The sequence below is a fragment of the Mastomys coucha genome, unplaced genomic scaffold (genome assembly GCF_008632895.1).
Source record: "Mastomys coucha isolate ucsf_1 unplaced genomic scaffold, UCSF_Mcou_1 pScaffold20, whole genome shotgun sequence".
Classification (NCBI taxonomy): domain Eukaryota; kingdom Metazoa; phylum Chordata; class Mammalia; order Rodentia; family Muridae; genus Mastomys; species Mastomys coucha.
The window spans coordinates 122,997,558-123,009,701 of record NW_022196903.1 but is presented as its reverse complement, the minus strand read 5'-3'; the positions used below and the strand labels follow the sequence as shown (position 1 = coordinate 123,009,701).

Genomic DNA, 12,144 nt, shown 5'->3' with positions numbered 1-12,144 from the left:
ATGTTTCTTGATCAGGACCAAGTTGCCAGAACAGACCACTACCCCACAGGCTGGGAGGAACTAGAGGAAGAAATTAGGAATAAATACCATCATAAATCACTGCATATGTACATAAAAACATTTTTTAAAAAAATCTGCAAGTATCTGTAAAATAATTTAGTCCAAATTTATCTTCTTGTTGGAACCAAAGTAAGCCCAAAACTATCTAAATTAACACTATAGTTGTAGAATCATATCCATATGTATATATATATATATATGTATATTCATATCCATATGAATATATACATATATATTCAGAGAGAGAGAGAGAGATGATGATGATGATGATGATGAAGATGAATATGATGATGGTGGTGGTGGTGGTGGTGGTGGTAGTGGTGGTGGTAAAAGTAGTATTATGCCCATTTAAGGGTTAGACAGAACCATAAGCATGTAGTTTTTAAACATTAAAACTGTGAAAAAATTACCTATTCATTGTCTTTGGTAATGCATTTTCTTCATTTGGAAAACAAAAATGAGATCTTAGAGTTTTATCTTTTAATCTAATAAATTCGTACTGATGAACTTCAGAATTTCAAGTTTGTAAATATCAGAAAATGTTGGATAACAACTGTATTTGTACTTTTCTCATAGCTATGAAAAAATTATCTGAGACAGCAACTTCAGCAAGGATGATTTATCCTGGCTCAGTTTAGGATTTATCCTGGCTTACAGATTGAGAAGTTAAGAAGGCCTGATGAAAGGAGAGAAAGGTGGCTGGTCACATTGCACACACAGTCAGGAAGCATAAAGACATGAACACTGGAACTCAGCTCTCTTTGTCATTTTCATTCAGTGCAGGACTTCAATGGAGAGAGTAATGATGCCCACACTCCAGATACGTCTTCTATCTGTTGTTGAACTTTCCTGGAAACAGACTCAGGGATGTGCTGGAGATTTGTCTGACACACCGGAGGGAACAAGGAACTGGGTGTCTGAGTCTTGTTCTTCTGGGGTTTTTACTGAGGTGAGCATGGAAACTCTTCTGCCCAAGATCATATGAATCATGCATGTGAAGACTGACCCCCTACTTCCTTGAGCTGATGGAGAAATAAACAATTAACCACTTTCCATCATCTTGGTTTGACTCAGAAGTCAGTTGAAGGCTATTCTGTGTAGCCAACCACATTTGTTACCGCAAGTACCCCTGCAGCTTTTGTTTGCTGGGGTCCAAGAAGGCACAACTAATTTCATTTACTGGTATTAATATAAAAGTCAGCTTAGTGGGCCGTTCAGGGCCCCAAACTACTGTTCTGGTTCATCTTGAACTAAGATGTTTTAGAATTGCCTGACTCTTAGCATCTGAAATTTTTGAACTGCCTCTTTGAGAACCACTTGGTCTGAATCTCCCTCTCTTATAGCCACTATTTGCCTTGGCTCTGCTAATCATACCATTCACATTGATTTAGCTGTATCCTGCTGCCATTTGTCCATGTTCTGATTACAAATTCTACCATAAGTCTCTACTCCTTCATTACTTAGTCATTCCCATTTTATCTATTCATTGGTTTTTCATCTAGAAGATGACTTTAACAGCCTTTAGCATTATTGCATCCAATATCATTTGCACTATCAGACTGATCAGGCTAGTTAGACATAAAATGGTTAAACACAACTGTCTTTAAAAGAAAAAAGAAAGTTGATATAGAGAAGAGTTTAGTAATGGAAGCATTCTAAGAAGCACTGAAATGCACTGATATTTAGGGTACAAGTATGTATGTATGAGTATGTCTGCATGTGTGCATGTGAGTGTGTGTGTGCCTGTATGTGTATGGGTATATGAGTGTGTATGTATCTCTGTGTGTGTATGTGTCTGTGTGTGAATGTGTGTGTCTGAGTGTGTGTATGTTTGTGTGTGTATATATGTGTGTATGCATTTTGATGACAGGAAATAGTTTCAGAGAACATGTTTTTATAATCAATATATATTATGACAATAATATTATGATTTTACCATAGTAAACATTATTAGTCAAATGATTAGCTCCATAATTTATTAGATGTTTTAGAATACTTTACATTTATTTTAATTTAATAAGGCTGATAATTTATTATTAAAACAGCAAGAGCTAAAATATAAGTTCCTTTCTTTGACTGTTTGCTTTATATTTTAAGGCATTTATATATAATTTATATGCATATAATTTATACATATCATTTATTTAACATGTACAAGGTATATTTTCTACATATCAGATTATTTGATAATACTAAAAATTATAAATGTAAGGATAGATAATTTTAAAAACACAGAAGCAATGTATTACTGCAAGTATTTACATGCTAAATTTAAAAACAATTTTCTATTTGCTGTTAAGGGGCTGGAGAGGTGGTAAGAGAGCTTTGTGTTTTTGCAGAACTCAAGTTTGGTTTTCAGTAATGAAGTCAAAGGGCTCAAAACCTTCCATAACTCTAGCTCTGAGGAACCAATGTTTTCTCTGGCCTCCTTGAGTAGGTGCATGCATGTGGCATACATTCTCACAGACATCCACATGCACATACACATACTCGTGCACAGATACATGCACATACACATAAAATTAATTCTAATAAAAAGATGTGCTGTTAAATATCCATTTGTTAAATGATACATATTGGTAGTCACAGACTGAGCTGAGCATCATTCAACACAGTAATCAATACTTATAAGCTCAGAGCATGTCTCAGGATGGTGTCTAAAGACCTGTGCCTGGCTTTAAGAGATCCTGCCTTGAGAATTCTACAGTACTTCTTTATTATTACTTAGGTTGAAAACTGACTGCTAGAAAGAATCCCTTAATTCTTATAAGGAGAAGAAAAGAAAATAAATTAAGTCAAAGCTAGAAATTTCTAAAATATTTCTTCTGAGTTAATTAGAATTCAATGTTAGCTCATTATAGTCTGCATTGTTATTTATTATAATTAATTAGATTGTCTGAACCTGCTTGGAGTGGTTGAAATTATTGGCTGGAACTTACGCACTCTTTGACGTTTCTGCTTTTACAAAAATGAAAAGCTCTTGCAGGGTTTTTTTTTTTCAATTCTATAAAAATGTAAAAATTAATCCAGACAGAATATATAGACATATACCTCTCCTTCTACTTTTGATCATTTATAAAACTTAGTTGCTAATTAGTTCTCATATTTGTCAAATTCTGAAAGTATACCTTCCTCCGACTCACTAACATCAAGATTTCAGGAAACAAATGTATCCTGACACAGGTTTTGTCTCTTAATCTTAATTGACACCAAATTGGAAAAGGTAATCCTGACTTCAGTGAGACTTTTGATATAGGAATGCAGAGTGACGACATAAACTGTCCTATACTATCATTACCCAGAGACAAATAAGCCCCTCCCAATGTCACTGTGCAGGTAAAAGGCTAGCAGAGCTAGCTCATCATAGGTCTCAGCTAGCTTCCAGACCATCCCTGCCCTCCAGCTGGTGAAAACCAAAAACAGACCCAGGAAACATAAGAGACTGTGAGTGTGGGATGGGGTCTGTGCTCTCACGCTATCTGGAACAAAGGGATAAAGTGGAATGCCATAGGAAGCTAGGTAGAAAGTCTGGAGGGCTTTGAATTGTTGTCAGAGAGAACTGAACTGAGCCTGCACACTCATGTCCAGTGTTAACTTCATCCCAGAGGTGAGGATAAGATTGGCTCAAAAAGAGCATGTATTTAAAAATTATTCACCATGTAATGTGCAGAAGATTTTGAACTTAATCAGATAATTTGGAAAATGCTTATTACTTTTGTAGACATTCTAAATAAGCATTATTTCCTCCACTGTGAATCTAATTTCTTCGACTTCCAGAAGAAGCACATGGTTAGCTAGTAATGTGTTTTTAATAATTTAAGAATCGTGCTTTCTCATAAATATTAACCTGATTGAGTTCTCTGAATTACCAGAAACTTTGGATTTAGCAAAGCTGCTTTGTCCACTTAAATCACTAAATAAACCATATTTCACCAGTAATTTACTTTAAATTTATCCAAATGGTATTCTAAATATGGCTTTTATGAGCTGCATTAAAATACAAATGTAACTGGGCTACCTTGTCCAGCCTCAGTAGAAGATGCACTTAGTCTTACTGCAACTTGATGTGCCAAGGCTGGTTGATATCCACAGGAGGCCTCCATTTTTCTAGGGAAAAGAGGTGGAGTGGTAGATAGGGCAGGGAGGTGAGAAGGGGGGCTTGGAGGAGAGGAGGGAAATGAAGCATCAATGTAAAGTAAATAAATAAGCAATGAAAAATATGAATATAATAAGATTTTAAGTACTTCTTCTGAGACTAAGAATTTTTCAATGATTTCCTTTTGCCAGATCTGGGGATCAAATCCAGCTTTCAAATACTAGGCAAGATGTGTACCACCAAGCACCTATTTTTTTTTGTAACCTATAATCTTGTTTAGGAAAAATCTATGTCTCATTTGATCTTATTGCTTTAGTAGATAAAGAAATTAAAGTTCACAAGATTGGGACATCTCTGTTTCTCTTGATCGATTTTGTTTTCTAGTAACATTTCTGCTCTGCCTCTAGAGTTCTGATGTTTCAGGCATGTACTTCTAGTGTGCTGCTAACCTGGTTTTAGTGAGGTCCATCACTATTTTCTTTGAATGCCTGCTCCTATCTTGGAAGAAAGAATATATTTCATTTTCCTTAGTGGTAGTAATTAGCTCAAAAGAAATGGTTTTCTATTGATTTAGACTCTTCCTTTGATTTTTGGGAAGGGAGCTTATTTCGGGGGAAGGGAGCAAGTTTTAGACTTGCTTGGAAGAGTTTGAACTTATGTATATCCACACAAACTAAGGAATGTCAATTATTGGATGTGTGATTTGTGGAACATGATTTTATTAAATATACTATCTTAAGCTATTAACCAATTTTTGAAATAATTCTTTTGGTTGCTAAAATGTAGAAATAAATATACACTATCTCCAGATACCTAGATTCATATACTTGTAAAGATGTTTGCTGTACTCCTTGTTGTATCAGCTATCAGAAATGAATGAAGAAAGACTAACATATGCAGAGCTGAAATTATCCCTGAAGAGTAAGAAGGACAAAAACCAGTCAACTCAGAAAAAGAGAGGTAACATTTTTCTACCTGGCTGCATCTGTGTGTGTGTGTGTGTATTTGTGTGTGTGTGTCTGTGTGTGTGTGTGTGTGTGTGTGTGTGTGTGTGAGTAGAAAACATAGTACCAAATATGAAGAAGATAAATTCATATTAGTCATGTTCACATATATTTAATGTTACATGTCTGTTACATGTCCTTTCTCTTATTGAAAAAGATATTTATGGCTGAATAGCCATTAAGAGATCAAATCAAAAACCTCATTCAAAAACATGTATTCTGCTCTAATTACAAGGTTTTCTTGTTTTTTATGTATCCTGCCTGTTGGTCTCATGCAGAATATCCATGGCGCATAAGTGTTGTGATCCTGGGAACAGTATGTCTTTGTCTTCTGTTGTCAAGCATGGTCTTGGGATATCTGTGTAAGTATGATATATAAATATTTTCCGGGAACTATGAGATAAGAAACAGAATTGCAATTGCTAACCTATGTAGTTTTGAAACCTGTAGACATCCTAGCAATTATGGGTATTGGTGATATTGGTGATGGTGATAAAGATTTCAGTAGCATCTTATATTTCTGCTTTTATGATATATAAAAGAATATACTGCTGTATTACACAGAAATGTCATGAGTAAGTATAATGTGTATATATATGAAATTTATATACAGTCTCAATGTTTAAAATTTCAGTGTGCTTCTTAAATTGGGTAGATTGTTCTTTTGTGTGTTTATAATTTAGGCATATTTTAGATTGACTTCCAGTCACTCAAGAGTCACACAATAGTCTACACAGATGGCTCTGTGGCTAAGAACACTTGTTCTTGCAATTCTTCCAGAGATTAAGGACAAAGCTCAGCAGGACCTTGGTTCAGTTCATAGCACCTACATGGTGGCTCACAACTATCCATAACTCTGATTTCAAGGGGATTTTTAACTTCTGGCACTCAAGGACACTGAATTGAATTGGTGAACATACATACATTCAGGCATAATGATCACACACATAAAATAGAATAAATAAATACAATTTTTAAAGTCATACAAATGTTTAACAAAAGACTCCATTAAGCAGGATATATGTCGGGGAAAAGGAGCAAGTCATTTAATAAAACATGGTATGCATGTGTAGTTCAAGTTCTCAGCTTCCTGCAGAACCACTGGAATCACAAGGGAGAATAAACCTGACCACTTTGCTCCATGAGCACAGCACCATTTATAAATACTGATACTTCTCTAATCAGTTAGGTTAATAGCTTATTTAGTTGATTTTGTTGTTTAAGGCAGCATCCTTTCAGGTTGCCCTGGCTGACTTGGAACTCACTGAGATCCACTTGCCTTAGGCCCTTCCTATCCCCTTTGCTAGGAATAAAAGCTCAGCTGTCTTACCTGGCTGAAGTTGTTTATTAACTCCTCATCCTCTTGTCTTTGTCTCCCAGTGCAGAGATTACAGGGCTACACCAACACATCTGGCTCTAATAGATTTTAAAAATTGTACTCTTTAATTTCTTTCAGTATTCTTTTCCTGTTTAAAAACATTTTGCTATAAATTATTTGGTTTATACATTTAATAAGCAACTTTGTTTATCTCTCCTAGGTCAAATACTATGTGTATCACCAATCAGTTTTTAAAATAAAATGACTACAACTATAAGGGCATGAGATATGTTATATGAGAGGCTCATAACATGTCAATGTTAAGAAAGCTTCCTGACAAAGACAGTAATTTATGTTAAATAAGAGACAAGAATTAGGACGACAGAGAAAACCCATCTAAGTTGAGTGAGCAGCATGAAAATGGAACAGATTTAGAGACTCATGGATAGTTCCAAGGTAGTGGAAGAATAAGCTAAACATAAGCTTGAACATGAAAATTGCTAATTAAGGTTTATTTGTGCCAGGACAAGGAACTTTAGAGTTCATCTGGAAACCAGATAAAATAAAAAATTATATGGGCTAGTAAGGCCTTAGGAAAGGACAGGCTCAGTAGACTGGAAATGAGTAGGAATGTGAAGGAGACTGTTTCAGGAGACATATGCAGTAACCATGATTGTCCACGCCAGCATCATGATAGAAGACATTAAGTCATACAAGGAAATATAGGAGGAATGGGTGAGCTATAGAACAACTAAAGTGTACTTGGTCAAGTAAGGGAGGAACAAGATGAAATCAGCGATCTCATTTCATGTCAGGCTCATGTATGTGTACAGGCAAAGTATTAAATATTAGAGAAAACATGAGAGCACTAATCTATCATGTGATATATATATATATATGTGTGTGTGTGTATATGTGTGTGTGTGTATAAATATAGATAGATAGATAGATAGATAGATAGATAGATAGATAGATAGATAGAGAGAGAGAGAGAGAGAGAGAGAGAGAGAGAGTAGTGGAAGAGTGGTAAAGATTAAAAAAGATTCAGGGGCATATGGCACATCAGTGAACATACCCACAAATCTTAGCTTTAAGTTATTTTTTCATAGTAAGCTATTGTCAATAGGTTCAGAGAATCAACACACATATGAGATTAAGATAAATATCTAGATTAGAAATATCAATTGTGTTGAATTGTGTTCAATTAATACAGCAAATTCATGAAACCATGATAAAAGGAGATGGAAGGCAGGTCATGAAAAACAATTTCAAAACCAAGGGGAACTGGTGCCATATTAGAAGATCAGAGGTCAGGATAATGATCCTTAGGAAAAATGAACAGGAAAAAAAAAGAACAGGTAGAAAAAATGAAAACTTGACTAGTTGGAAATGCAGCTATCTAACATCAGGTAGGGCATGCTAAGGACAGCCAATGGCAGAAATAATCTGACAGTCTATACAGATTGGTCTTTGATGAAGATGAAAGCCACTAATGTTTGTTGCTGGTGTAGATTTGGTATGAATGAAACCAGATTGTAATGGGTGAAATATGTTAAGGTTAGAAATCAGTGAGCATGAAAAACTGTATTATTTAAGTTAAGGTTTAACAAGTGCTGAAAGTATGTTGATTAGCATGGTCTATTGAATGGGCTTGGAAAATAGAATGTTTGCAGTAGTCAAAAACTAAACTGCAGGGATATATTACAATGTGGATAATATTAGCATGATAATGTGAAATAAAAAAGTGACCAGATTTTTGTATATCATGATGCATCTTTATAAGATCATGACCTTAAAATAACAAAGTAAGAGGAATTTTAAGAAATAATAGACTCTAAAAGTAGCTGTAAACTGAATCAGGGGAATAATATGTAAATAGATACAAGAAATGATTAAGATGCTATCTGGCACATCTACATCTTTAAGAGAAATATCTAAATAAAACTAAGTAAACAAAGAAAAGTTCATGGAGCATTCATAAGCACCCTATATGCAAGAAATTCCAGTCAATGAGTTTTTCTGGATAACTATGAAAAGAAAAGAATTATAACTGAGAAAACTGCTGTGTGAGAAATCCCAAATAGATTTGGAAGACATATTGATTCATTCCTTAAAACTTCTATCATTTTTAAATTACGTGTATGCACATATGTATATGTGTATGTATAAATGCCTGCAAATGAATGTCTAGAGGCCAACAGAGAGCTTCAAAGATGCTAAAACTGTGGTTTCAGTCAGTTGTAAGCTATCTGTTGTGAATACTGGGAAGCAGAATTAGGTCATCTATGAGAGTAATATACATTCTTAATCACTGTTCTATCTCAAAATCCCCAAGATTGTGATTTTGATTTCTTACAGAGATTTTTTGTTTTCTTTTGCACATTAGAAGTATCTGTATGTCTTTCTCTATCTCAATTCATTGAGTCCATTTTAAATTTAATATAAAGTCAGATCCATTAAACTACACATGTAAATGTTAAATGGAATAATAAACTAGAGGGACTAAAATTAGTTTGTACATTTTTTCTTTTCAGTTGACCTTTGTTTTATTAATATGTTATAAATACTTTAAAAGTGGTATGTTTCAATCTATAGTTGTAGTTTAAAAATCTGTTTAATATTCTAGAACTTTAAAATATTTTGTATTTTTCTTGCTGTACTTTAATGCCATCTACTATTTATAATCACAATGAAATAATTGTAATGAAATAGTCAGTTATCACTATTTGTTTTTCTAATCTCATAGTATGGACTTAGATTTTCAGGCTACTTCAAACTTCAAAATTCAAAGTGAAAAAGATGCAAGTGGAAGTGCTGTCTCCTCAATGGAAATGGTAGATCCTTCAGGTATGCATTGAAACTTGAACTGAAAAGTGGGGTACTTTAATGGCATTTACATTTCTGACCCCTTTCAAATCGTGACCTTAAAACTTTAAGTTGAACTTTGGCAAGACTTGAGCTTTATTTACTTCTCCTTACTGAATGCACCTTTTTTGTTACAGTCAGCTAAAACTGCTTTCACTGTAAAAGCTGCTACTGGTTTTCACCTTGATTTTCTTGATCATTCTCTACCATTCTATACTGGGAGTGTGTACTGTGGGTGCATTTACCTAACATAGAGCCCTTCAACTCAGTGACACCTACATTACTCACTTTCATGGGTCTCTTCTTGTAGATAGGAATGTGTAGTGCTGAGGTCTTGCTCCTTGAAAAGTTAAGATCTATCAGTGAAACCATAACAAAGTCCCCAGATCTGTCAAGAGGCAGCTTCTTTATCCACTATATTCTTGCCTTAAAATTTGACAGAAGAGGTGTTCTCAGTGAAAGCAATTATTCTGAGGAGCTGAACATGGAGCAAACAATGAAACACCAGAAATTCATGTCTTGAAATGAGTCTGAGGATAATGGTTGCTTTTATTTTAAGGAAACGGCTGCTCTACATGTCAAGGAGGATGGTCTTGCTGTGGAAAAAAGTGTTACTACTTTTCAAAAGAAGAAAAGACATGGGATGAGAGTGAGAAATCCTGTAGAGACCTGGGTTCTCATCTCGCTAAGATTGACAGCAGAAAGGAGCAGGTGTGTGAAAGAAAGAAAGAGAGAAAGGTGCTCAGAGAAGAGAATAAATAAAATTATATTACTTTTAGCAACAAAATTAATTGTCATACATTGTCATGTATAAGAAATGTTTAGAGTGAACAATATATACATACCATTAAGAGAAAGGATTACAAATGATTAGGACACTGAAACTCACTGCTTCAGTACAGAAAATCTTCAGACAGATAGTATGATCTACACAAATAGAAAGTGCAAGTTAATTTGCTGATTATAAATATTAACTGGTTTAAAAATTGCTATAGTTTTTATGTTTCACACTATATAAGACTACATATGACACAGATGCAGTTTATCTGTTCTTTATCTGTTGCAGGTAATTTTAAAATATCCATGCTATTGCCTTCCCAGGGCCGTGCTCTCAGCTCAACTCTGATAACACAGTGCTGCTGGTCTCACTCCCAGCATAGGTCAGCCAATAGCCAGCTGGTTCCCTGACCAGGAATTGAGATCATTTCCTCAACCCCTGGTGGCTAGCTCTACCAAGCCACCAAACACCACCCTGGCTCTCCCCTTTTCCTCCTGTCCAACCTATCACCGCAGATGGAAAACACTAGACAGCTTTAATATTTTAAAACTAGCCAGATAACACAATTGCTGGCCATAGCATCTATTGCCCTAAACATATCAACTACCTTTTATCAAAATTCTGCAGGGTGGTGGAGGCTGCCACTGGTTCTACTTGTCATTTGTACTTCTCCTTCCAAAGCCTGAACAAAAAGCCACTCTCCCCTGCAAACCCTGTTCTTCCTCCTGGAACATGGAAATCTTACCTTTTTCCCTTCACACAGCAATTATCTTCTGCTATCTTTACTGACACAATCAAGAACCAATTAGGGAAGTAATACCTCCACCTACATTTATCTAGTCATAGTAACTTGCTTTTATGTCAGTCAATATTCTCAAACTTATCTTCTGTGCAATACTGTTCTAAGTGTCTTCTCTTTGTCTAACATAACTGTAGGAGTAGAATTATTACATAATGGGGTATATAAAAATTTTAAACAATTTCCTAGTACTCTTCAGTGTGATATCAATAACATTAGTAAGTATATTCCTCAGGTCATACCAACCATGGAACTTCTCTTGTCGTTGTTTCTATCTCACTTGAGGTGATTAATTGGACAACATAACACTACAACTTTAACTTGACTGTCTTGATTGTCATAGGCATGCCTGTGTTTACTTGAAACATGCTTGAAACATGTCAAGTATATTTTCATATTGAACAAATTTCTTCATGCTGACTTACAAGGCATTTTTATTGTCCTTTAAATAACTACAAGGATCTCCAAATCTGAGACTTCTTTTAACAGTTTCTAAAGTGTCTTTTGATATTAAGAAATTCTAAACTTAGAGTAGCTTGATTTTGAACCTGATGTATATCTCAGATGATATTAGTGATATTACTAAGAATACAAAATTCTACTTTTTTCACAGAACTTTATACAATCACGATTGAATTACAGCTATTGGGTTGGATTACGTAAAAATGGAGGTCAGTTCCAGTGGGTACACCATAAAGATGCAAAACTTTCTTCAGATTTGTAAGTTATTATTTCATATACTTAATTAATAGCTTATTTACATTTAATAGCCTAAGGGAAGAGCCTTGTGACTTAGGCCATCCCTTTAGTTTACTACTATATGTAGAACATTATGCAATATTAAGGCCAAATTAAAAAGATTGTACATGTCACTTTTATTTCCTCAGATGAAGGGATGAGTTGAGAGCCATACCCAAGGTGTAGAAGTACATGGCTTTGGCTGAGCCCAGAGAATTTCTTTCTCTATTCTAACCATCCCTAGACCCAGGCCTGGAAGCCTCTTTACAATCTAATCTTCTAAACTGACTGATCCAATCCAGCATCTCTTGGCTTCTGAATGAATTGCTCTGCCTGGCATCATACTAACTTCAGCTTTGGCAATATATTTTGGTTCTTTCTTATTCTCTAGCTTGATCTGTCTTCACCTATGTCTAGTTTGTTCTCTCTGCAACCTGTCTATATGAAACTGATATGTATTCCTCTCTCTCTCACTCTCTCTCTCTC

The 12,144-nt window shown here is 34.9% G+C and overlaps 1 protein-coding gene across 1 annotated transcript in view; it reads left to right on the top strand.

Annotated features, from left to right (window-relative positions):
- Positions 1-5,028: 5,028 nt before the first annotated feature.
- LOC116098359 (natural killer cells antigen CD94-like) overlaps positions 5,029-12,144 on the top strand; it is a 9,450-nt gene continuing 2,334 nt past the window's right edge. Inside the window, 5 exon segments of the mRNA XM_031381003.1 lie at positions 5,029-5,116; positions 5,439-5,522; positions 9,236-9,325; positions 9,879-10,054; positions 11,534-11,640. Of these exon segments, the coding sequence (XP_031236863.1) occupies positions 5,029-5,116; positions 5,439-5,522; positions 9,236-9,325; positions 9,879-10,054; positions 11,534-11,640 (545 nt within the window).